At 38.4% G+C, this 25293-nt stretch overlaps 3 protein-coding genes across 3 annotated transcripts; 1 reads left to right on the top strand and 2 right to left on the bottom strand.

Moving 5' to 3' along the window:
• Nucleotides 1-194: 194 nt before the first annotated feature.
• zgc:85777 (uncharacterized protein LOC405871 homolog) lies at nucleotides 195-16895 on the bottom strand. The gene is made up of 9 exons (XM_036566443.1): nucleotides 16652-16895; nucleotides 8163-8283; nucleotides 3475-3604; nucleotides 3102-3208; nucleotides 2448-2615; nucleotides 2138-2311; nucleotides 1542-1703; nucleotides 956-1106; nucleotides 195-674 (listed from the first exon to the last, which is right to left on the bottom strand). The coding sequence occupies exons 1-9, from the start codon at nucleotides 16874-16876 to the stop codon at nucleotides 584-586; spliced, it is 1329 nt and encodes a 442-aa protein (XP_036422336.1). The 5' UTR covers nucleotides 16877-16895; the 3' UTR covers nucleotides 195-583.
• Nucleotides 16896-18345: 1450 nt separating this feature from the next.
• Nucleotides 18346-18941, bottom strand: gngt1 (guanine nucleotide binding protein (G protein), gamma transducing activity polypeptide 1). Its single transcript, XM_036566442.1, has 2 exons — nucleotides 18846-18941; nucleotides 18346-18471 (listed from the first exon to the last, which is right to left on the bottom strand). Exons 1-2 carry the CDS (start codon nucleotides 18939-18941, stop codon nucleotides 18346-18348), a joined length of 222 nt encoding a protein of 73 aa, XP_036422335.1.
• A 2464-nt stretch (nucleotides 18942-21405) lies between these two features.
• tfpi2 (tissue factor pathway inhibitor 2) lies at nucleotides 21406-25293 on the top strand. Its single transcript, XM_036566441.1, has 5 exons — nucleotides 21406-21603; nucleotides 21796-21966; nucleotides 23598-23777; nucleotides 24461-24634; nucleotides 24748-25293. Exons 1-5 carry the CDS (start codon nucleotides 21531-21533, stop codon nucleotides 24807-24809), a joined length of 660 nt encoding a protein of 219 aa, XP_036422334.1. The 5' UTR covers nucleotides 21406-21530; the 3' UTR covers nucleotides 24810-25293.

The following is a 25293-nucleotide window of genomic DNA, read 5'->3' as shown; positions in this document are numbered from 1 at the left end:
ATTACTTGGAAAAGTATTGTTACAATAACTTCTTTCCTAAAAACTTGCCTTTCCTGTAAAGTTACCATTTTGCAAAAAACAAGGTTTTGTTCTGACAGCGACAAAATATCAGTAGAGAGTGCTACTACAGGGAGTATGGAGTGTTTATGAATGTGCTCTATGGTTTTAGGTACAAAAATGAATTTCCATGGCACTCTGCTAGAAATTAAAAAGCTTTTAATGGTTTGTGTGAGTACTGTTCTGAGGTCAGAAGAACATTTCCCTTTTCTAGAAGGGAAAAACATGATCACAGAAGTTGATTTTTTTTTTCTTTAAAATAAAGGCTCATTGACCAGCTTCAGTTTATACATGGCATAAATGGCTTAATACAATAAGTACAAGGTTTACATGACAGACTACAGTAATCACAATTAACATATGTACAAGCTTGTCAGACAAGCTTATCAAGGCAACAGGTTATAAATTCATGTTCTTTCAATTTTAAATTGAATAGTCTTCACAAGTTTTTTAAACTATATTAATTTAGTTTTCTAAGCTATTTTAAGTGCACTTCGTTATCATCAACACAGATGTACCATTGGTGTCATTTTTTGGGTAGGGTGTCCATGTACTTGCAGATGATTGAGAGCATGACCTCATCGGCGCCTGCCCCGATTGACATCAGTCTGGAGTCCCTGGTGACATAAGACAAAACAGGAAGATCTGATGAATAACTATGCATTACCATGAATGTGTACCTAAACTCTACGTTCAGAAGGTCAATGGTGATGAATTGTTATATAAACTATAAAAATGTACCATTTATTATTTGGCACTAAAAACCAAGACAGTCCATTTCTGCTTTAATATGCCATATCACTAGGTGTCACTGCTGCTTAATGCACGTCAATAACAGACTGAAGGCAGAGACTCGCACTGTGTGGGATTAAATTCAAAAACCCAGCAAGAGACTGACCTATAGAATCTGCTGACCAGCACGTCACTGGTGAAGCCCATTCCTCCCCAGTACTGCAGGCAACTGTCCCCTAACTCTCTGGCTAGACGGCCTGCCTTCAGCTTTGCCATGGATGCCAACTTTGTCACATCGTTGCCTTTAATGTAGAGAGCTAAAACAACAGATAAATAATAGTGGACATCAAATCAGAGTCTTCATTTTAGTTAATGGTGACATACCTATCCACGGCTGCAGGTTTTTATTTAACGTGCAGGTAGTGAAATGTGCACGTTAAGAAATATGAATTTACATAGAATTTGCAGTTTGCTGCCCAACAAGTACATCTGCACATGATCCCAGCTCAATAGTAGCTGTTGAGTTTTAGTTAACCCTGCAGTGCAATCATCATTAGACTTGCATTTACATGCTCCAGATTCAGAAAATTAAGCGCTTGTGCTGTATGCATTTATATTTGGATATTATTTGGTTTTAGTTTAACCAAGACAAATTCATTGTACATGCAAGCCAATAGAGTGATTCTGGAAGAAAGCAAAGAAAACAGAACGAGCAGATGAAAATAGGTTGAAATGATGATGAGTGGGCCCACCTGTGCAGCGGTATAGGAGGGAGCGCAGTAGCTCAATCTCAGTCTGCAGCTCTGCCAGCCTGAAATGCACAACCTGGTGATACAGCACCGGCTGGTGGAAGATTTTCCTCTGCCGAGTGTAGTTAATCGTCTCCTGCACCACATTTTCCATTGTCGTCAGAACTTTAAATTAGAAACAAGCAAAACAGTTGAAAAACAGTTTGCATTCATACGATGAATGGCAAAAAGACAGAATGGTCTCTGACTGCAAGTTATTACAAAACTTATTTGATTATTCCAGTGACATTTAAGACGGAGATATGCAGTGGTCAAATGGGAATATTTCCAAAGTAATCAAAAGGAAATGAACAGATTTTCCACTTCAGATGATGGCTGTTCCCGCACATGCAGCCAGCTGTTTTGTTTAAACAATATCTGAAAACTCAGTGAAACATTCTGAAATTTCACTGTCATTTCACAAAGTGAAGCAATGTACACTAAAGTTCAGTGACCTACATGGCCATCATGAACGTGATGTCAGTATTACACTGGCACTGAATCATACTCCACATAACCTCAGAGTGGCGGGGGTCATAGGAAATGTCATTATAACTTACTATTTGCCACTCCCCAAAGCCGCTCTTCCTGGAATTGGAGCATTTGGTACGTGAAGCCCATTCCCTCTTGCCCAATGACGTTTTTACAGGGGACCCGGACATCATCGAAGAACACCTCTACTGTGTCTGACGACCTCATGCCCAGCTTATCAATCTTACGAGCAATTTGAATTCCTGTAAATATGATGAACATTAGCATCTACAATAGATATTGACGTCATGGCAATAAAAGAACTGCACACGCAGAAAGTTCTGCTGATGTCCATGTTAAGAGGGCACGAAAGCTTCCTGGCTTTTCCCATGTTCCTACCAGGTAGATCCATGGGTAAACAGATGAGGGACTTGTTCTTGTGTGGAGGCCCATCACTGGTGTTGGCCAGGAGACACATCCAGTCTGCTTGTGCTCCATTAGTAGTCCACATCTTTCCCCCGTTAATGATAAACTCATCTCCTTTTCGCACAGCCTTAGTCTTTATGCCTGGATCACAAAACATTTCATATTCAGCCTTACTTTAAATCAATGCTCAGTTCCCACTTGGGGAACTTAGCCCTAATTTCCAGAATGAATGAATACTTGAAATAAAACTCTCTCATTTTGCCAGGGAGCAAGGTCAGGTCGCTCGAAGCAGAAGACTTTTCCAACTATCTTATCAAAACGCTCACAGAAATAATGCCCTTATGTGAACCACAAGGGACTGAAGGCAGAAATAATTAGCCTTCACAGAAGGACCTGCATCTAATTTTGTCTTGTATAAGATAAAACATAAACAGAAATAAATAAATAAATATGATAAAATATGAATCTATTAGCTCTGCACAATATACCCATGAAATTGAGTTCTTTAATCTCAGCATGACTAAAATGCTTTGAAGTGCTCATTTTAGGAAATAATTACGTTTACATCCTCTCTTGTCCATGTTTATCCCTTGTTTAGATGTTGCCATAGGCAAAGTGAGGACTTACTCGCCACATCAGAGCCAGCGCCTATTTCACTCACTCCCAGACATGCCACTCTGTCTCCCATTATGGAGGGCAGCAAGAACTCTTTTTTTAGCTCTGCAGATCCAAACCTGGCGGCACAGAGTTCAGTTACATCCCTCATAGCAGTAATGACATGTTATGCATTATTCAGAAATTGTTTTTTTTCTTTCCCTGTGTCATAATTACATCCTTGAGAGCCTTTGCATGGTGGACTGAAGGTTTATTAAAGAATATTAATCTACAGACACACTGCATGAACGCACTTCATCAAAACAAGACAGAAAGGTATGGAATGCACTCGTTGAGTTCAGAGAGCTGTGTCCAAAATCCAAAAGCGAATACATAAAGAAGTTACCTGGCTAGCGCGGGGGTAGCCATATCACTCTGAACCCCGATGGCCATTGGAATACCTCCACAGTTGATGTTCCCCAGCTCTTCTGCCACAGCCACACTGTAGCTGAAGTCCAGTCCCAGACCTCCATATTCTGCCAACATCAAACAATGCAGCTCAAATAAGTGTTTACTTCAACCGAGTCTCCTCACATTTCACTATAGCGTAATGAGTACAATATCTTTAATATCTCAGTGCTGGCGGGGACGACGACTCTAGGAAACACTCTGAAAATCATTTTAATTTAATGATTTGGAACACTGTTCACATCTATTCAGACAATTCAATTAAGAATAAGAGTTTTAATGTTATTTATTGCATCACTACAGGCACGATGTTTGGTTCCAGCATGCACTACGCAAATAAATCATACAGCCATTGTGAATCCCTGTGGTGTCAACCAATCCTGACTGCTAGCATAGCCACTGATCTATAAGCCAATAAATACAAAGGTTTACCTCAAACTTTTAAATTAAACATCATATGATGTTTCTGTTGTTTGAATAATCCATTCTCTCAACTGTTATGATGATCTGAACAGTTACCACAGATATACGATTGTAAAATTACACCTCCTAGCAATAATGTTAACTATATGCCTTCCTTCTCATAACAAAATTCAAAACTGCCCACCACAAAGCCCTTGTATTTTTTGCAGTACCTCCCACCTTCAAGATTATTCATCAGAAGGGGGTTTAAACCATAAAATCCCACCCTAGAGACTACTGCTCATTCTCTGTAGGATTCAAGTAAGCATGTTTACAACAGGTGTAGCAATACATTTCTCATTTTCGCCAGAATGTCACTTTAATTGTTTCAGACATTAGTTGCTAATTATGTCTGGGGCAGTCATGGGCTGGAGGGTAGGGAAACAGCCCTGTGACCGGAAGCCCCTGAGCCGACAGTATGTGACTGAAGTGCCCTTGAGCAAGGCACCTAACCCCCAACTGCTCCCCAGGCACTGCGGATAGCGCTGCCCACCGCTCTGTTCACTAGTGTGTATGTGGTATTTCACTGCACGGATGGGTTAAATGTGGAGATGAAATTTCCCTGTTGTGGAACTAATGAAGGTCACTTAATTGAAACAAAACTTTGGCGATGCTACTTATTAGGCAGAGCAAGATTTCTGCTTATGCAACATCAGAAGAAAAGGGTCATCTAGCCTGGATTGTGAAAGCTTTATTGCATTTATGAAATTAGTTTCAACTGCCATGATTAAAACACAGTGGTGAAATGTCAGAACTCAGAAAATGACAGTTTGAATAATAAAGGCTGAAATCATGACCTTCAGTGTGATTTAAAAAAAGGAAAAACTTACGCCTTTTCCTCTGTCATTTAACACTTAACAGAAAACTCGCAGCCTCATTTAAGACTCTTAGTCTCTATACAAGTCCTGGAACATGTTGCATAACATCATATAGGTTAACCTACGTGGTCTTTCACTGCTAAACTCATTATTAGCACTTTTTATAAGAGTTCTTTTTGCAGACTTTGTTGAGGCTTTGCTTTACATGTTTGTCATTAGGGAAATAATGTGGATGTTTCTTGTTGGGAGATTAATGCTATGGACCTTGCAAAGTTTTCAGCATCACAATTATTTATGGACACCAGTGACAGTCAGGATCCGAAAACATGTCAAAAAGTGGCAAAAGGGAACTCGACATACATTTCCTTCACGAGCACAGGTCATTTTCTCCAGCCACTCAGGAGAGAAGAGGCAGACTTGGGGAGAGGAAAGTGAAAGCAGAGGAAACAGACACAGCTGTGGAGAGATAAGGCTATTGCAGTGATAGAGCCTCAAACAGCAACCAGACCGAAGAGGAAAGAGCACTGGCTTCAGCAAGTTCAACTGAAACAGCCAAGCAGATAACTCCCAAAGAGAGACAAACAACCACTGAGAGTGGTTCCAACTTATCTGATCCTTCCCATGTGTTCCCATGTTGGAAAAAAAAAAAACAAAGAATGTGGTTTGGCTCTGTCAGTGTTATATTTTGCAATGAGAAAGATTTACAGCAATCTTATGCTCAGTGCCAGAGAGACGGCCGGGTTGTGCCCCTCATTATGGAAACATGATTGACCATAAACTGCTTTAATGAATCATATCTGCATTTGGGAGAATATGTGTATGTGAATGAAAGCCAAGTATGTAATTAAACCTAAGTGTATTTCTTAACTAGGTCCCTGTTTCCCCAAAGAATTGTAGCATCAAGGTTATTCTATCACAGAGAGAGTTAAAAGTAACTCTCTCTGTAACATTTTATGATTCTTGCAGTGCTAGAAAGATTAGCTGCTACATAAAGTTGTTCAAACAAGAATGATCAGTAATTCACAAACAGTATTTTTATCAGATTCCATTTGATTAGCCCTGAAATGTCCCAGAATAAAAAACAGAGACACTAGACATTCAACAAGCTCTACTTTTTCATATATGTTCAAGTAACCTAACAGACTCATCCTAATGAGACAAAAACAGGCTACGCTGCCAAGTTAAGCAAGTGTCAGTTTGCACTAAATGCTTCACAGGTTGGAATAACAATTCTTTAAGCGGCAGGGAGGAGAGGTCACTGACACAATGTCCGAGCTTATCTGCGGTTTGGTAGTCAGTCTTTCCTTTTTGTGATTAGGGATTTCTGGGGACTTCTTTCTCAGTTGAGAGAGATTTTTATACGGGCATTTATCCGTTCTTCACTTTCAAGAACCTTTGCAACTACCATCCAGTTTCTGGAAGATTCCAATAACATTCCTATGCTGAGAGAAAAAGAGGAATTCCTTTTTACTTCTGTGGTGGAAGAAATAAAGCCTGAGTTTGTATTCCAGTGTTTTTAAAAAATGAATCTTATGACCTTTTAGGTAATTTAGGTAGTATTTATGTAAAAAAGCAAGAACTGTTAATGAGGAGCTTTAAATATCTTGACTGAGCACAGTAATCAAGACTCAACGAAATCTCCTACTTGTGCCCCATTGTATTTCAGAGGAAACATGACTCATATCACTTTTTCGGCTACTGAAAACTTATCCTTTAAGATCGTTTCATTTCTTTCCACTTTGTCATACTTCCTAAAAAGTATGACTATCACAATCATTTTACAATTATTGTGATAAAGTCAATGCCGAAGTACAAAATCTAAATGTGGAATCTCTGAGAAAAAACCGATGAAGTGAGACAATATCCTAGAAGGTAATCTTGTATCCAGGACATGCTTCCCAAGCTCTCGTTTAATCCTGCCTGCTAATGCAAAAGGCTCCCAGTGTCAGCACTTCTTAATGCGAGAGCCTCTCTCTCCTGACCTACAGATTTATGAGGTGATTTCCCCATTGGCCCAACAAGCTCTCAGCACTGTTCTCACCAACAAAAGCTCATCTCTCTTCAGTCCTGCAAATCCACATAACTGAAATATGATGTAAAATACGAGAATTCTTAAAGCTGTTAGAAGAATGCTGTGTGGAGGGCACCCAAAAACAGTTACATAATTCTTGCAAAGTGCAGACTGTCATTCCAGCACTTTACAATCTATAAAACTTCAGTCACAGATCAGTCAAAAATGTTATACAAATGTTCACACATTAAACATTTGTTATTTATACACAAATGTTTATACTGTGAAAAAGGCCACCCTTTATTTATTCATCTACAAGTTATAATTTTTTTTTTCAATATTATAAAAAAAGCAGAAAACATTTTCCATTCAAGGAACTTCCATTCCTCGCTTTCAGTTTTTCAAAGAAATCTGCAGGGAAAATTTTTACACAAGTCCAAAGTTCAGTCTTAGAAGTTGGTTGCATTTTCTGTTTCCCACAATCCCAACAATCTCAAATGCATTTAATGATGTTGAGGTCTGGACTCTGCAGTGGTCAGTCCATTGTCATGGGAATAATAGCAACTTTGTTGTCTGATTTGCAAATTTTCTTCTTTTTTTCCTATTTACTTTTCTAAGTAACATCTTGACAGCTACACATCCTTTCAGACTCATAGTGTTGATTTGTCTTCTCACAGTGGAAGGATAAACAGAAACACCTGTAGATTTTTCCATATCTGAAGCAAAAGTGGAGCTCGATTTTCTCCTCTCTCTCCCAGATGAAAGCTTTAAGTGTTGTTTATCTGATGTTGTCAGTTTTGGTGGTCTACCAGGTATTGCACGATTGTTCAGAGTCCCATTTTCTTATTATGTTTTAATAATTTATTGAACTTTAAAATGTATATATTCTTCACAGATTATCCCTTGTGTAATATAAATATTTTTGTACATAGCAGAGAGATTTTTTTCCCTTACATAAGTCTCTGTCTCTTAATGGAGAACCAGACTTGGCATAGATTTCATCATATACCTATATATTAGATAAATTAATGTCTGGCTGCTGCTGAGGATACATATGCTACATGAGAGTTATCTTAGTACTATTTAAGACCCTACGAGAGCAAACTTAATGCTCACTAGAGATTTATTATTTTTTGCTCAGAAATACACTGCTCTCTCTTCTTTTGTAAAGGTGGCTATTTAAAAGAGCTCATCTTTAATTAATAGTACCATTATCAAATGCTGTCTGCTTGTGTTTTAAGTGTATTCTCAATTCTCTTGTAGAAAGGTTAAATTACTTAAACAACAGTTTGTAATTCCAGGTCATTTTAAGTCAACAATTTATGGTCTGCTCACCCACAGGTTTGTTGACTCCCAAAAATCCAGCACTTCCTAGGATCTTGAAGATCTTGTGAGCTGGGAACTGGCCCTCCTCCTCCCATTTGTCCACATAAGGATTGATCTCCTGATCAATGATCTGCAAGAATAAACAAAAAACACAATATTTTGTTTAAAGATGGCTCAAGTAGATGGAAAAAAAAACGTACACATGCACAAAAGTAGCACATGAACGAAAAGATAGTAAAAGTGCAAAATTCAAAGTCTACCAAATTTCACTTTTAACATAAGTGTAACTAAACCTACTATAACTCTTGTTATAGGATGTTTACATGTTTGCAAGTAAGTCAGCACACAGTTCCAAGTAACTTTTAAATAAAGGTGTAATATGTAAGTGTGTCTCATGTACCAGCGGAACAGAGAACAGAGAAACTACTTAAGTGAATATATGGGTACTGTATCACAATGAATATGGAGACCTGCGTGAAGGTAAAAATGTATTATCATTTAACACAAATAAATGAAAGGTTTTCCTCTGTTTGGTGATGTGCGATTAATAAAAGAAAAAGAGAAAATCTCCTGGCCTTTGAGATTTAAATTTTGTACTCTGAAGAACTAAATGAAAATATAAGGAGTATAAAGTATTCTTTAGAAATGTAATTGAGTAAAAGTACAAGTATTCAATTTCATTAATACTTCTATAAATTACAAATCTTCCAAAATAAACTTAAGCACAATAACGAAGTACAACCCCATTTCCAAAAGACAAAGACAGCATATCAACTGTTGAAAAAGAAGATTTATTGCTTGTTTCAAATATGCCCATACTAAATTTGATGCCAACAAGGTGGGACAGGGGCATGTTTACCACTGTGTTTCATCACCTCCTCGTTTAACAGCACTCTGTAAGCGTTTGGGAACTGAGGAGACAGACTGCTGTAGTTCTGAAAGTGAAATGTTTTCCAGTTCTTGTTTGATATAGGATTTCAGCTGCTCAACAGTTCAGGGCTTGTTTGTCGTACTTTTCATTTAAAATGTGCCAAATGTTCTCAGTGGGTGACAGGTCTGGACTGCAGGCAGGCCAGTTTAGCACCCGGACTCTTTTACTATAGAGCCATGCTGTTGTAATACATGCAGCATGTTTGGCATCGTCTTGCTGAAATAATCAAGGCCTTCCCTGAAAAAGACGTCGTCTGGATGGCAACATATGTTGCCAAAACATGTATATATTGTTCAGCACTAATGGTGATAACAAGCTGAGTGGTCTTTAGCCCGGAGGACACAGGCCCATGATTTTCAAAAAGAATTTCTAATGTTGATTTGTCGGACCACAGGACACTTTTCCACTTCCTGTCAGTCCATTTTAAATGTGCTCGGGCCCAGAGAAGGTGGCAGCATTCCTGGATCCTGTTTATATATGTTGCATTTTAGAGTAGATGCAGCAACGAACTGTTTTCATAGACAGTGGTTTTCAGAAGTTTTTCTGAGCCCATGCAGTGATTTCCTCTACAGAATCATGTCTATTTTTAATGAGTGCTGTCTGAGGTCCCAAAGATCACAGCCAGCAAATACTGGTTTTTGGCCTTGTCAAGGTAGGGCCATTTCACAGTGTGGGTAGGGCCATTTCACAGTGTAGCCACTTAGTGAACAATTACACAATGCTACACAATGGGCTGTGATTTCTATAGTGTTCGCCCATTATAGTAATAATCAATGTAAATAATCAAATTATAGCTGACATTCAGCACTTTAACTTCAAATCCATTGACTTGTCTGAAATCCAAAGATAAAACTCTTAAACTCTACGGAGCTGGAGTACCCAAAAAATAATAGGTTCAACTAATGCTCTCCAACGATTTCTGGACTACTCTGTGTTTGCATTTTCTCAATCCTACTGAAGCGTGTAAGAGTGAAAGATGTGATTTCATAATTTTCAAGGCTGTGAAAGGATGAACAGTCATCCCTAGTGCTGAAAAAAAGTGATTTCCTCACAGCATGACACACAGAGAATTTAATGTCCCTTGCATACAGAGATTTCTCCAGATTCTCTGAATCTTTTAATCATATTATGTATTGTAGATGATGAAATCCCCAAGTTCTTTGCTACTGTACATTGAGAAATGTTATTCTTGAATTGTTGCACTATTTCCTTGTGCAGTCTTTCACAGAGTGGTGAACCCCTCCCCATCTTTACTTCTGAAAGACTCAGCCTCTCTGTGATGCCCTTTTTATATCCAATCATGTTACTGACCTGTTGCTAATCAACCACCAGGTGTTTTTTTAGCACTGCACAACTTTACCAGCCTTTTGTTGCCCCTGTCCCAACTTTTTTGGAACATGTTGGCATCAAATTTAAAATGGCCATATATTTTCCAAAAAACCATAAAATTTCTCAGTTTCAACATTTGATATGTAGTCTTTGTACTATTTTCAACTAAATAAAGGGTTTAAATGATTTGCACATCATTGCATTTTGTTTTATTTGCATTTTGCACTGTGTCCCAAATTTTTGGAAATGGGGTTGTACAAGTACTCAAGTATTTTCCTGTTAGTGGAGCATAACCAAAACCTACATGTCACCCTCCTGAAGTATTTCACTGTACAGTAAATCAGGCTGAATAACTCACAGTCCTGTTGCTAATTTTGCTCAAGTGAAAACAGCATCACATCCCTTAAAGTTTTCTACAGATGATGATGAACTCTTCAGCCGCTATCCACGTCATTTAAGGATTTCTGTCTACAGCCCTAGAATCACTTGAGAAAAAGACAAAGGCATAGAGTCACTGAGGTCTGACACCCCTCCCAGTCTGGTAAAATGAAAAATAGTTCTGTGGGAAACACACGAGTCACTACGAAGTCATCCACGATTAATATTACGGCTCTTGCACAGTCATGTTGCTCTCTAAGACAAACTTTAGGTTGGCAATTAACTACTTCCTACCATTGTTTCAGGTAAACTTATGTCAAGTGAGCTTAGTGAGTCTTTAGCATTATTTCTTATTTTAAAAAGAACCTCATAAACTCTATGGAGCTGTACACTGTAAAAAAAAAATGAAAAGTCAGCTCAACTTCAAATCGTCAGGTAACTGATTACACAGCTTTTGAGTTAACTCAACTTGAGGATGCTAGAGATCATTCAACTCAAACTTTTCCCAATTCCCTTTTCTAGCTCTGCTTTTCAATTATGTAAACAATACAGAGTTTTTTTTACTAAATTTCCCCACTTGATGGGACCCCATTTCTATCACACAATCCCATCAGACATTTTCTCTTCTTAGGCTTCCAGATATGAACAAATGTGGCATTGCTGGGCTTTGAACTTCAAACTGATGGAGTGTATTAAAGATTTATGGACATGATATCAGAGTTTGAACACCATCAATGCCACAGCCACCCGTAAGTGAATGCCTAAGAGGAGAAAATGAGAAAATGGGGGAACTGAGTTAAAAAAACAAATTCTATATTATTTACCTCACTGAGATGCAGAACTAAAAATTAAGACAACTTTTGACTGAACAAAGAAATTTAAGTTGGGTGACATCTAGCATTTTCAAGTGGGATTAACTCAGAAAAAGCTGTGTAATCTGTTTGCTTACAATTTTAAGTTGACTTTTATTTTTAACAGTGTAGCATTCTTCCATCCTATAACGTAAGAATAACTCAGTCAGTTTGCACTGTTTTTCAAGTAATCACCGAATAATAATCCTTAGCCTGCAAACAAAAGGCAGAGTGTAAGAGGTTACAGCTGGTAGGGCCATTTCACAGTGTAGCCACTTAGTGAACAATTACACAATGCTACACAATGGGCTGTGATTTCTATAGTGTTCGCCCATTATAGTAATAATCAATGTAAATAATCAAATTATAGCTGACATTCAGCACTTTAACTTCAAATCCATTGACTTGTCTGAAATCCAAAGATAAAACTCTTAAACTCTACGGAGCTGGAGTACCCAAAAAATAATAGGTTCAACTAATGCTCTCCAACGATTTCTGGACTACTCTGTGTTTGCATTTTCTCAATCCTACTGAAGCGTGTAAGAGTGAAAGATGTGATTTCATAATTTTCAAGGCTGTGAAAGGATGAACAGTCATCCCTAGTGCTGAAAAAAAGTGATTTCCTCACAGCATGACACACAGAGAATTCACTCTTGTCTGATCTGTTCAATTATTTTCCTGTCTTGTCCCAATCCTGTTACTATTCTATACCTCGACTTCCTGGCACTATAATTTCCTCACAAAATTTCCTGTCCTTTGATGTATTGTAGTAAACATGTTCCCCACCTGTCCTGCATTCTCAGAAAAAGGGGTTTCAGAAAGAGGGGTTTGCACAGTACACTGACCACCTACATGTTAAAAGTAGTTCAACTTTGGTTCAGATTTTGGAAAGATTCTCACTATAAATAGAGCAACTGACAACAATGGTCAGTATTGATGTTTGTATTTAATTTTGTTGACATCTAAGCTTACACTCTTGTACAACTGGAGGATAAACAGTTTTGTTTAATCCTGTCCAGGATTACTGTTGCAATGTTATTCACAATAATAGCCAAAAGGCTTCATAAACAGAGGAATCAAACCATAGCATTATTTATAAACACTGAAATAAAATCCTTTTGGGTGGTCAAAATGAGATAAAACTGCTGAATGTGAAAAGTGAGGCCACACAGTGAAGCTGTAGGTAACCATGGCATCACCATCTATGAGGCAGGCTAATAAAAAGATGCAATCTTTAAGACACCGTCTCTGACTGACCCTTTCTTTCTTATTCCTCAGTAATACAATTATAATAAATCTGACCATCAGTTTAGCTCACGTATGACGGACATTTTTAATTTTTTTTGGTAACACTTCTTGAAGCACTGTAGATGCTCACTTTGTCTTTAAACAGCTATTACATTTTAACAGAACTTTTTCTTCAATTCCTTCAAATGTAAACCTAACTCTGGTCCTAACCCTAGTCCTAACCCTAATGCTATTAATGATCATCCGAAATTCACCAGACAGTTTGTTAGTGCTTTGTGCATTTGTAGATTTCGTATAAAATAACGTTTTTTTGATTTTCAAATTATAATGGTGAACATGCTCAGTGGGAATGACTTTTTCTTAATAGATTATTTCTTGTTTCCCCTCCAGTCTTTTTTAAATTTAGCAATCAAATAATGTACAGAGTATGACAATATAATGTGTAATGCAGTACAAGGACAGCTGCTACATATTAAAAAAAAAAAATCAACAATTTAAATAAGAAACATCAGTAATAATAGCTGTAATCAATAATTAAGAATATTAATATCAAGCGTAACAGAAAAGTACAATAAGACAGTCCAAGTCATTATTATCTAATCGATTTCAACACCGTAGCACATTCCTGATGGCAGGTCTGGTGTAATCCCAGAACCCGCCCCAGGCTTAATAAAACTTCTTAATCTAAATAAGCTAGGGAGGGAGGATATTACGTGTTGTTTCATACCTACCAGTTATAGTACGTTACAGTAGGTGGAAGTCCAGTTAACCATGATGCATTTTCTTGCCACAGTGAAGAGGCCCTTTATCAATAAATCTTGATCAGAAGAGATTCCATTAAATGATGCTCCTAGAACTAAGACTAAGGGTCAAGTGGCACAGACATTTGCGATAAACGCTTAAATCTTAAACAGATCTGACCCCAAAATTTATTAATATTGGTGCAAATCCACATAGAATGCGAGAGCGAGCCTAATACCTGACATTTACTGTAATACTGTCTGTGGTTGCAACAATAATAATAATGATGATGATAATAATAATAATAATAATTATAAAGCTTTTTTGTATCAAAAAGATGTGAGGAATAGGCAGTGGACTGACATGTTCCATCATTAGCCAATGCCAACATATGGTTTCAAACCAAGAGTAAACAGAACAAACAGATCTGAAAAGAATCCTCTGCCAGTCCAGCATCACATCAATCTAAAACTGAAGAGTTTAGTGTGGAATTTACTAAAAACTTGTCAGAGAGTAGAAACTGCAGTCCAGCTTAACTCAGAACAAGAAAAGGCAGAACAAGGAACAATATAAAGGCAATTTCCAAATATCACTCACTATGAAGAGGAAGGGAGGGACTACAGAAATGCAACGAGAAAAGCGCTACAGCCTTAAGGGAGCCCAAGTCTCAAAAAAGGTCACTGTTTCAGGCGTGCATTCTGATTATGTTATGAGAGTTCAAGAGCACTGGGTTATCCGCCACTTTCAGCACATTACATAAACAGGAGACTGGCCTGGAGATTGGCCAGAGGATCATTATTTGTCTTCTGAAAAAACAGTGTATGGATTATATATTGGTTTTCACAATTTCCCTGTACATCAACCTATGAATGAACATATTACTCAAAACACTTAAGCACCGTTTCTGTGTTTTTGTTTGCTTTGCTTTTGAAACTTATCCTTACTTACCTACTCTGACCCCCTCAAAACCACTGGGGATTAAACAAAAGGCAACATCCTTCTTTTTTGTAAAAGCCATTTCCTGTTAGACACTATTTTGAGCCAACAGCACACTGATTCCATCTATATGGAAAAGTTCTTTCTTCCTTTAAAGACGAAAGGAAGTCCTCCACCACTTAAGGTCTACATTTTCACTGGCACGCGTAAAAGTATGACCAAAAATGACGCCTTCTGAGCTTTTATAACTACTTCCTGCTCTTTATACCAACCCAGGTATCTGACTTTGAAATCTGTAATGTTAAAGAGCTGTATCAAACGTGTAAATGTGAATTTCCAACAAATAGTCCAACAAATGCCCTTACGAGATCTCTGGATGTGCATATGTTAACGCATTGTCCTTCACGTCCATGCCAAACGATGAATGCGGCTATCCAATGGCACTCTTAGTATGCAGTGTAAGCTGTATAGTTTCACTATTCTGTTATGTTGACATACAGCAACAAAAATGCAAAGAGCCTTGTACATTTTTTAAACATATATTGCTATTATTTATGCCATTTTCTGAAAGAAAAATTGTGACAATTCATTATTTATGCAGTAAAGGGTTAAGACTTCGGGTTTGCAGTGTTTTATAGGTATTAAGGTACAATAATGCTACTCCCTTGTAAGCTCTTACAGGTTTAGTTTTGTAGCACAGTGAAGTATCTGACATAAACAAACACTCATTCACAGTTCACAGCTTATTTCTCTCAGGTGTGAAATGCAGATTAGTTAATCAAAATGTCTTTTTCTACCTGCTAGCCTTGATTTTGCCTGATCTAACCCATGGCCTCAATGCCAGGGCTGGCTGGCATGCGGATCCATACGGCTACGAGATCAGGAAAAATCAAGAAAAGCAGACAGCAAGAGAAGGCTGCGTCCAAAACTGTATACTACAGTACTAAATACTATGTCAAAAATGGCACACCACTGTTAGAAATGCCTGCCACAGACTGGCAACCTGTCCAGGGTGTATCCTGACCTCCACCCAATGACTGCTGGGATAGGCTCCAGCTCCACCCGCGACCCAGAAGGATAAGCAGCTTAGAAAATGTGTATGTGTGTGTGTTAGAAATGCATTTACTAGTATTGCATGTATAGTATAGTTGGGGGCCGTCTTTGCACTAGGCAGAGGGAAGCAGCCACCTAGGGCCCCTATAAGCCTCTGACTTTTAAATGATTACAGCAGTCTTTACAGGGTGACTCGCAGTTGTGCATGCACATCATATACTCAGTAAACGTACTCCTTTTAGTTTTAACAAAAAATATTACATAGTGCTCCTTCAAGATGATGACTGTCAAGATATAATTTTTTGCAGCGCACATACATCCAGGGGGCCTATTCCTGTCTTTTGCCTAGGCCCCCGCAATCCATAAATCCGCCCCTGAATAGTACTATGCAGTTTTGGACACAGCCGGAGTTTGTTCAACTACTCGGACGCAGCCTCCCTGCACAAGGTACTTCCTGGGCGTTTTACAGCTCCGTGGATCCCCGGAGCATCAGCCTGGGATCTCGGCAGAAAGGACTTCAACCTGTGCACAATTACGAAAATCTGCGTGACCTTTGGGTCAGTCAGACGCATTAAAACTCCGCAAAGAGCCACAAACATTAGATGTGCTTTTAAATGAGCCTCTGCGCCAATCAGTCGCAGCCGTTCGGTGTATGTTCGGAGTCACGTGACCACATTCATAGCGTTCTTTATGCCTTTCTAATGCAAGAAGGAAGTTGGAGCACACACATTTGAACGTCTCTGCATACGCTAAACATATCCTGTTACGGAATATAAATCCAGATATTTCATTTTAACCTAAATATAAGGCCAGGTATGTGGACGTAGCCTGCCTGCTGCTAGACTGAGCTGTATGTATGCAAGTGTGCTGTGTTATGACCTCTCACCTACACTGCAAACTGACCTTTGAGAGGTTCTTATAGCTCAGTGTCCACACTTTTACTGGGCTTGAAAGTTTTACACACGACAGCGAAGAAAAGCTCAAGCTGTCATGCGGTATGCTAACTTAGCTTGCGCTAGCTACAGCTTTACCTTTCTCAGTGAGTCCTTCAGGGCAAAGTGCTCTTGCGTGTAGAGAACATGGTCAACTGTCTGGACGGAGGCCTTAGATTTAGGAGATGAGCTTTCCGATATTTGTCGTTTGTGGCAAACCGCAGTTGGTTTGAGAATATTACGACTGAAAGCCAAACGCTTCTGCAGGGCTCTTCCACACAGAGCCATGATCACTCTAATGTACTGCTGCTCCGCAGCGCGCATGCGTGCAAGCGTCAGTTACAAATCCGAGGAACAGTACAGTGGGGTTAAAGGTAACCTTCCTTCTGTCGTTTACATTGCTTGGCCCACGGGATGCATATATATTTTCCCACAATATTCCAAGTTCACTGATTATTCACTGGTTATTCTTGTGAGTGGATGATTATAAGGTACAATCTAAAGAAGAAAAAGTGTAGACTAAAGATAACTAGAAATCTCAGTTTAATTGGATCTCATTCTGGAATCTGTTTACGGATAATGCATTGTGAAAATGAGTGGTTAATTCCAGTTAACTGCAACCTCACAATAGAGTCGTTTTGCATAGTTAAAAAATTGAGAAAATTAAGAAATTAAGCTTAAGAATCCTGAAATTGGACAGAAACAAGACCTGTATAGCAGTGCTTTGGAAAGGGAACCTGAAATATTCCACAAATATCCTTTAAATTTTCAAAATATTGTAAACAAAGTCATTCAGAGCAGTTTGATGAGAAATAGTTAATTGTAAGGAAACACTGTCTCAAATTTCTTAATGTTAGTTATAGGAACCAGGGATCGCAATGTCTACAATGCAAATACAGCTATTTTATTTACTATCCAGAACAACCAGTGAACCTACACATCTTCTACATTTTTGTATGTAACGTTGATCAATGGTAAAACAGTGGTAGGTCTAAAAAAATTTTAACATTTTTTTTTTGAGGACTAACTCTTTATGGACCCCACCCCCCACTCCTGCTGTGCATCTACGCAATGAATTGATTTTGAAAATATATTTTAGGCCAAAACCTCAAAGACTGACGTAATGTCTCATACAAACATTTGTAACCTTTTCATGGCATAACTTTCTGTGAAGTACTAAACTCTTCAGATGTCTGGTTTGTATCACTACCACTGTGAACAATTCTGACGTGGCAAGCTTCTCTTGAATTGAGCATTTCACATCAGACCACTCTGAATGTTTACATCTTAAGGATTTCACATTTTTTTTTAAATATCAGTGGAATTCCCCTTTAAGATGACATTGGAGGTACATTTCCACATCAGTAGATGGGCTTTGCCTGCTCAGCTTTGTGCAGATCATACCGATATACAGCGGCCCTAAACAGTGCCACCTTAATATTTTGTCCAGCAATGAAACAGAGGATACATTTTGACTGACCACCTATAGGATGATTTATACACTTATGCTCCATCAGACAAGGTTCTGACATCAAACAAGGCTTTGACAATCACTGCACAAACAAATCTGGATTTATTACACCATTTCATAGAGGAATGCATAACAAGTGAGAGGGTCCAGATCCAGGGGGCTTATTTACAAAGTGACATTAGCCATTTAGAATAATTTGAATATCTATCCTTCACTGTGTTTTCCCTGTCTCAGGCAGCAGAGAGGCTTAAACAGTAGCAGGCATCCATGTAGCATACCAAAGGTCTAAACAGTAAAAGGTAGGGGAGTTCCTCTGTCCACATTAGCAAATGACACATCCACCCTTTTCCTTGAATGGATTCTTCTCCTCCGGGATGCCTTTGACGAGGGGATCTTCATCTGTACCACTCTGAATGTATTCCGTGATCTCCTCACAGCATGTAGACACCTACCAAAAAAGTGTAAAAACAGCTGAGTACTTCTGTAGGATATATAATTGGGCCAATTTGGGACATTTTGGACTATTTTAACTGGATCATCCATCAAGAAATTTAAACAATGTAGACCAGTTGCCATTATCGAATGGTGAAAAATTGTTTTTAAAACAACAAAAATAAAGATACATGATGTTTTTCCACAGCGACAATTTACACAGTTTTCTACAGCGCATAATAGAGATGCATGGACAGAATGCACTTTAACTGCTACAAACTATGAAGCCCAGCCAGGGCTGATCACCCTGTATCATTTTTACTGTAATTTTATTATTAATACTTATTTTACTGACAGATATTCATGAATGGATAAAGTTCCAATACTTACCTTTGCTCTCTCTAGTTTCACCTCAGTTTTCAGCTGGGTTACTTCCATTTTTGCCTTATCCAAGTCCGTCAGATTCTCTACATCTATGACCGGCATTGTCTGAGAGATAACAAATCAGCAACAAATTTGTGAACAACACCAAACACTATCTATTACTTTCAAAACAAATCTGAAACAGTTTTACATTCTGCATAAAATTGGTGATGATGACCACACTTACTGCCACTTACGGTGAGCTCCCTTCTGCCCTGAAAGTGGCCAGAGAATCCTGCACCTCTCTCTCAATCCGGGTTATAAAGTAATCTGTATAAACATTGTAATCTCTTAATCTTATTAAAACAAACACTCTTATTCTGCAATAGCCATGTTTCATGTTGAGAATTCTTTCTTTAAAAACGTGAGGCACGGACGATGTCACTGATTTTGGTCATCACAAAAAAAATACCGAAAATGCTCGTAGATTTTAGTTTGTGGGCTGTTATGTTGGTTGCCTTGCCATGATAATATCATGGTAGCAATGTAGGTCAAGGGGACAGAGCATTACAGGCTTCTATGTAAAGCAAACTAATCTGTGTTTACCCCCAACCTATTACGCTGAATAAGGCATCATCACTCCTAATATGACAGATGTGTTCCCTCAGGAATTGTACGCGGGAGACGTGCCCTCAGACAGTGACCGCGGACATCATTCTATGAGCTGTCTTCCTAACATGGTGAGGAATCACGTAATCAGAGAAAGTTTTTTTAAGAGTCTGTGGCTGTTCAGCACATATATTCTGTAGAAAAACAGTGTGTGTTTCTTGGGGCCACATAAAAGAATAGAAGGTGTGTGGTACGTGGTTACAGAGTAGAGATTTTGAAGAATGGGTTTGTGATGTGGAAAAAATCACATCACTAAATGACCGTTGTTTTTAAACTAGCGTGGGCACTTGGAAACAACTGTTTCTGGCTCAGATTCTGTTACATTGGTTGAGATAAAGCTGAAAACCACGTCATTGTGATTGCATCATAACCTAGTGTGTAGCCTACTGAGTCAATATATTCTTTTACAGCTTATCAACATGAAACTATGCAAAGAAAAAAATCTTCTCGCTTTAAATCAACAAATGCTTATCAAGCATGTCAGAACAGGTTGATGCATTAATCGCTTTCTGCCCACATTTTTATATTTGCAATACTTGCTTATGTTGGCATATCTCCCTGCTGGGAGAACAGTGCTTGCACCAGTTATTCCACATGTCCACAAGTACGGAAACTCGCTTCAAATTGGTTAATTCAGCTACTTTGTTGAGACATATATTCAATTGTGCATTGACAGCCTGTATAATCTCCACAGAAGAGCACTGTCAATAGAATGGACACTCTAGAGCAGCCACTCATGAGCCTAAGCCTCCCAGCACTGGGTTGTGGAGGAGTCAACTGCATTCTCTAAAGTGATGGAGCTCCTCCTAATACCTTTGGGATGAGCTGAAGTGGCATTTGTGATCCAGAACTTATCATCCAACATCAGTACATGACCTCATTAATGCTCTTGCGGCTGAATAGATAGATAGATAGATAGATAGATAGATAGATAGATAAAGATAAAGGCCAAAAGCATACATATAAACACAATAACATAGTATGTCTCCTGAGTTTTTATAGGTAATGTTGTTGATGATAAAATAGTAGTAAATCTGCAAATATATGTTTTCTTTAGGGGACTATTTTGCCTTATGGCGCTCTGCATGTACCCCTCCACCATGAATGACTTTTAAAATATATATATTTTGGACCAAAACATTATCTCAAAAATGTTGTGGAACATGTCTCAGAAATCAGACAGCATATTCATAGCCATTTAATCCAATAACTTTCTGTGAGGGAGTTTCAAACGCCTGGTTCTTTTCACCCACCACTGTGAATAATTCGGACCCTGCAAGTTTCTCTAGAACGGAGCATCTCACACCAAACCACTCCGAATGACTTTGTTTACATCGTAATGATTGAATTAAGCAGAATTTTTGAAAAACCGGTGGAGTTGTCCTTTAAACCTCCCCCTGGAATGCATAATATCCCTCCACTGATTAGTCATATAGGCTTAATACCTGAGCGGGAATCCGACACATTGTCTATGGTGCACTGGAAACTGATCCCCACTGAGGGTTGAATTTGAATTACACTAAGTAACGGACATGAACCACAGTCAGGGTGTGACGGGGGCTCGGAGTGGGGTCAGTGGCAGTTAATGAACGCATCGTGACCAATGCCATTTCCTTGGAGACAGAGTAATATTTTGTTGTGTTAGATGTAATAGGGAAGGATGAAGGTGGTGTAATCTAAGATGACATGAACGAGTAGACGAAGGAAATAAAATAGGAATTCCTCACTTCTCAGTCAGAAAGTGCTTGTGGAAATGCTTTGGTGGTTGAGCAACTACAGGGACGTGCTAAAGATAATCTTGGAACTTTTCCATTTACATCACAAAACATGTCTTAATGAAACTGTCACTCTGCGAATACGTTACACTGCTATGCGGTAACGTTACTCCAGTGAGTCAAGTGAAAGCAGCCCGCCCTTTCACTACCCACCGTTCAACTTCCCCAAGAACCCTATAAAACCGCCACTGAGCCAAACCCAGACAGTTAGGCTAGGTGCTACAACACGAGACACCCCAAACTTGGACCGAGCACCTACTTTACAGTAATGGAGTGCCATCTTCTTGGAAGCCTTGTGCTCATAAGCTTACTCCAGAGCACACTGGCTCTGAAACCCACAGGTAACTTTGCTGAATGTTTCTCTTTTTTAGGTTTTCACGCTTGATGAAGGCAGATCTGCGTACTAAGTAATTTTATAACGGTCTTCTCTTTCGAAAAGAAGCGTAGTCTGGCTTAAAATACACGTTTTCTTACGCTGCGCTTTGTTACCACTGTGATTTCTTATCTGATTTTGTACTGTAACGGTTTTACAGATGTGTGCCTTCTGCAAGTGGATGAAGGACCGTGTCGAGGAGACATCCAGCGTTTCCACTACAATACAATCACCCAGCGGTGTGAGGAATTCAGCTATGGTGGCTGTGCTGGCAACGACAACAACTTCGTCTCGTTTCAGGAATGTCAGAAAACGTGTTTCAAAATACCAAGTACGTCTAACACTGTAGTTTTCGCCATATCATTCCTATGGCTTGTTAAACGTGCTGTCGATACTTTGTTTACCATGCGGTTCCTGTGCACAGAGGTGGAGATGTTAATCTTAACTGCAGGCCAGTTATCCACCCTCCATTTTGTCTAATATTTATACCTGTGAAATATGCAGGACAACACACAGATATGCTGTTGTATTCAGATTCTTGTGTTTGTTAAATTAGCCTCAGTTCAGCTGAGAACATGGGATATTTGTAGAATGGTAGGCTTAAAAGAAAGTACCAGTACCAAAGAGCTGGCTGGTATAGAGATCCTTGGCTTAAAGTTTGGAAACTGAACTTGGTAGCCGTTTTACTCCAGTTTCATTCCTGTAAGCACTCTAGATAAAAAACGTGATCTACAAGGCACAAACTGTTAATGCTATGGCTCTTAAAGGGGAATTCCACCAGTTTTTCAAAATGCCTGCATATTTTAGTGGTTGAGATGTGTGCGAAGTTATTTAGAGTGGCTTGATGTGAAATGGTTCATTGTAGAGAAACTTATCGACTGGTGGTGACAGGAATCAGGGGTCGCCTTGTCTACAACTCACATATTTTATTTACTGTCCAAAACCACCAGTGAACCTGCACGTGTCTCCTAAGTGTTTATTTGTAATGTTGATATTGGTACAATAGTGATAAATCTAGGAACAAAACGTTTATTGCCTTTTAACACCGTACATATCTATCCACCATTGACAGATTTTAAAAAGTACACTGTAGCCCTAAAGGTTATCTCAAAACTATCATAGGACAATGTCTTGGGCATCAGGCAACGTATTCATAATTTAAAAGCTTTTCAGCTTTTAGAGGCATTAAACTTTTCAGACGCATGCTTCCTATTTATTACCACCGCTGTGAACAATTCTGACTTGTTAAATTTCTCTAGAACAGAGCATTTTTCAAATTTCTGCTGATATTAACACCTATACATATCCTGGTATCTGGAATAATGACGTAATGTCATATAATTGAGACACTGTTGACCCAACCAAAGAAATCAGAATCACATTTAGCCTTGGTTTTTATGAGAGAAGGAAAGATTATTCTAGGAACCTTCCTATAGGTTCAGATTAAATACAACATTCTTTGGATTCCCTGTGCAATTATATATCATATTACTGCTGTATGTGGGATGGGATAGCCACCTTTAACACTGCAGAGAATTCAGCACTGCATATTTGTTGTCAGTAGAGCTTCGTTCAAGAACAGTGACCTCTTGTACACTTGATAGTTTTAAAGTCAATTTTAAAGTCTCAGCGTATTATGATGCCCACTGAGAAGTGTCCACAGATTTTTAGAATCTTGTCTTTTTCTATGGACTGTAAATGTGACGTTAATCTCAGGTGGGTCATCCTAATATTCCTATTGAAATATTGTATTCAAGTTTTTTTACTACTTAAGAGTAGTTTTTTTTGTAATATCAGTAATATTGAGAATGTGTTACTTCTTTATTGCAATGAATGTAAAATGTGCTATGTCTAATACAAAGATAGGCCGGCAACATATTGCAGACAGATTTATGCACTGATTTATAGACTGATAACATGGCGTAGTTATATGCTCATTTGAAAATATTTTTTCCTTTCCAGAAATCCCCCAGATCTGTCGTTTTCAGAAGGATGAGGGGTCATGCCGTGCCCTGATCATACGTTACTTTTTTAACATGACCTCCATGCAGTGTGAGCCTTTCTACTATGGAGGCTGCATGGGAAATGAGAACAACTTCCAAGACCGCCAGTCATGCATGGAATACTGCAAACCTCCAAAATGTATGTAGGTCACCGGAAAACAACTGACTAGGCAGAGATACTACCCTGTAGGGGTCTGATGGCCAATTAGTACTGAAGTGTTTTTCGGGGCATCATGCCATCATGTCTGACAAAAAAATCTGGAAAAAAAAATCATCTGATTTAGAAAAGACGAAAGAACATAGTGAATGCACAGCTTTAGCTGTTTCACTTGTGAGAAAAACTATCCATAAGAGGAATAATTAGGTTTATTTAAAGACAAGATATAAATTGGCCTTTTTTCCCTAGAAAATTGATCAATTTCATTGAAAGTTTCCTGACCATTTCAGTGGGGCTCTGAGACTTAATGGCTTAATGGAGAAAAATTGATGGCAAGAATAAAATGAGTAGAAAAATAGAACTGAGAACATGAAAGGCCTTGTGCCTGTACTGCCCGTAAAGACATTAAGGGCTGGTTCCAAACACAGACTAAAACTAGTCTTGGATTTCGTCTACTGAGTCAGTGGGGGTTCTTTTATATGACCAAATAAACATGTTTTAGATATTTCATGTGTTGCTATGAAAAGTGTTGTAAACTATACATGTATACAGTTTTGATGATTTACAAATATCACTGCTTAAAAGCATTAAAAATAGCTCAGCTTTTAAGAGTGTATACAGTGTGTTTATGAATTTTATTGAACTATTATGGTTTTGTTTTGCAGCTATCCCTGTGATTTGTTTGGATGTCCTGAATAAAGGAGGGTGCTCTGCCTCCATACCAAGATATTATTTCAACCCTGCCACAAAAATGTGTGAAGAGTTCATATACACAGGATGTGGGGGAAGCAGTAACAATTTTGTCTCCAAAAAAAGCTGTATGGATGTTTGTGGTAGAAGTGAGTATGGAGCTGTGTTTGGTATTGATTATGGGAAAAATGTTATTTCTTAATTGCTGTTTGTGAATCATGGCAGCATTAATGAGCAAATTGTTTTCATTTGCTGTTTTCAGAGAGCAATCCATGGAAACAAAGGAATAAGACACGTCAAAGAATGATCCTAAGGAGAATATAACACCCTATCGCAAATGCAGCAGGCTTTTTCAGAAAAAGGTTTGCATTTAGCACTGGACAAAGGACACATACTTAAACAGCTTCTACCCACAATGTAATGTGAATACATTGTACCAGATGTGTTCTAATGACAGTATGTAAATTAACATATGCTGATAGCAACAGAATCTCAAAATATATTTTTCAGCTATACTATTTTTAAGTTATGTACTGGAATCGCACTGTGAATTTTTTATACTCACTGAATGTACATGTGATATTCACAGAAAAGTGCTTCGTTTTGAATGGGCCTTTAAGTAAGCTTCACAGGGCTTGCTTATATGCTGTTTAACACTGTTTTACATTTCTGTATTTTTATATAATGTTTTACACATTTCAAATTTCATTTAAAAGTCTCTGATGTAAAAAGTATCTATATCTTTTATATTTTTTACATGTTTTGTGTATTTTTTTTCAAATAAACACCCACGCAATTTGTCTTGTAA

The sequence above is a fragment of the Colossoma macropomum genome, unplaced genomic scaffold (assembly GCF_904425465.1).
Source record: "Colossoma macropomum unplaced genomic scaffold, Colossoma_macropomum, whole genome shotgun sequence".
Lineage (NCBI taxonomy): Eukaryota > Metazoa > Chordata > Actinopteri > Characiformes > Serrasalmidae > Colossoma > Colossoma macropomum.
Note: the sequence above shows the minus strand (reverse complement) of the source record. Positions and strands in the feature narration are given on the sequence as shown.

Coding starts and splice junctions, on each gene's coding strand:
- zgc:85777 (XM_036566443.1), bottom strand. CDS start 16,876: ATGCGCGCTGCGGAGCAGCAGTACATTAGAGTGATCATGGCTCTGTGT. Junction 8,284..16,651: donor TGAAGGACTCACTGAGAAAG/GTAAAGCTGTAG, acceptor TTATTCTTGCAG/ATCATTGATCAGGAGATCAA. Junction 1,704..2,137: donor GCTTTGGGGAGTGGCAAATA/GTAAGTTATAAT, acceptor TCTAATTTAAAG/TTCTGACGACAATGGAAAAT.
- tfpi2 (XM_036566441.1), top strand. CDS start 21,531: ATGGAGTGCCATCTTCTTGGAAGCCTTGTGCTCATAAGCTTACTCCAG. Junction 21,604..21,795: donor ACTGGCTCTGAAACCCACAG/GTAACTTTGCTG, acceptor ACGGTTTTACAG/ATGTGTGCCTTCTGCAAGTG. Junction 24,635..24,747: donor TATGGATGTTTGTGGTAGAA/GTGAGTATGGAG, acceptor TGCTGTTTTCAG/AGAGCAATCCATGGAAACAA.
- gngt1 (XM_036566442.1), bottom strand. CDS start 18,941: ATGCCGGTCATAGATGTAGAGAATCTGACGGACTTGGATAAGGCAAAA. Junction 18,472..18,845: donor TGAAACTAGAGAGAGCAAAG/GTAAGTATTGGA, acceptor CTTTTTTGGTAG/GTGTCTACATGCTGTGAGGA.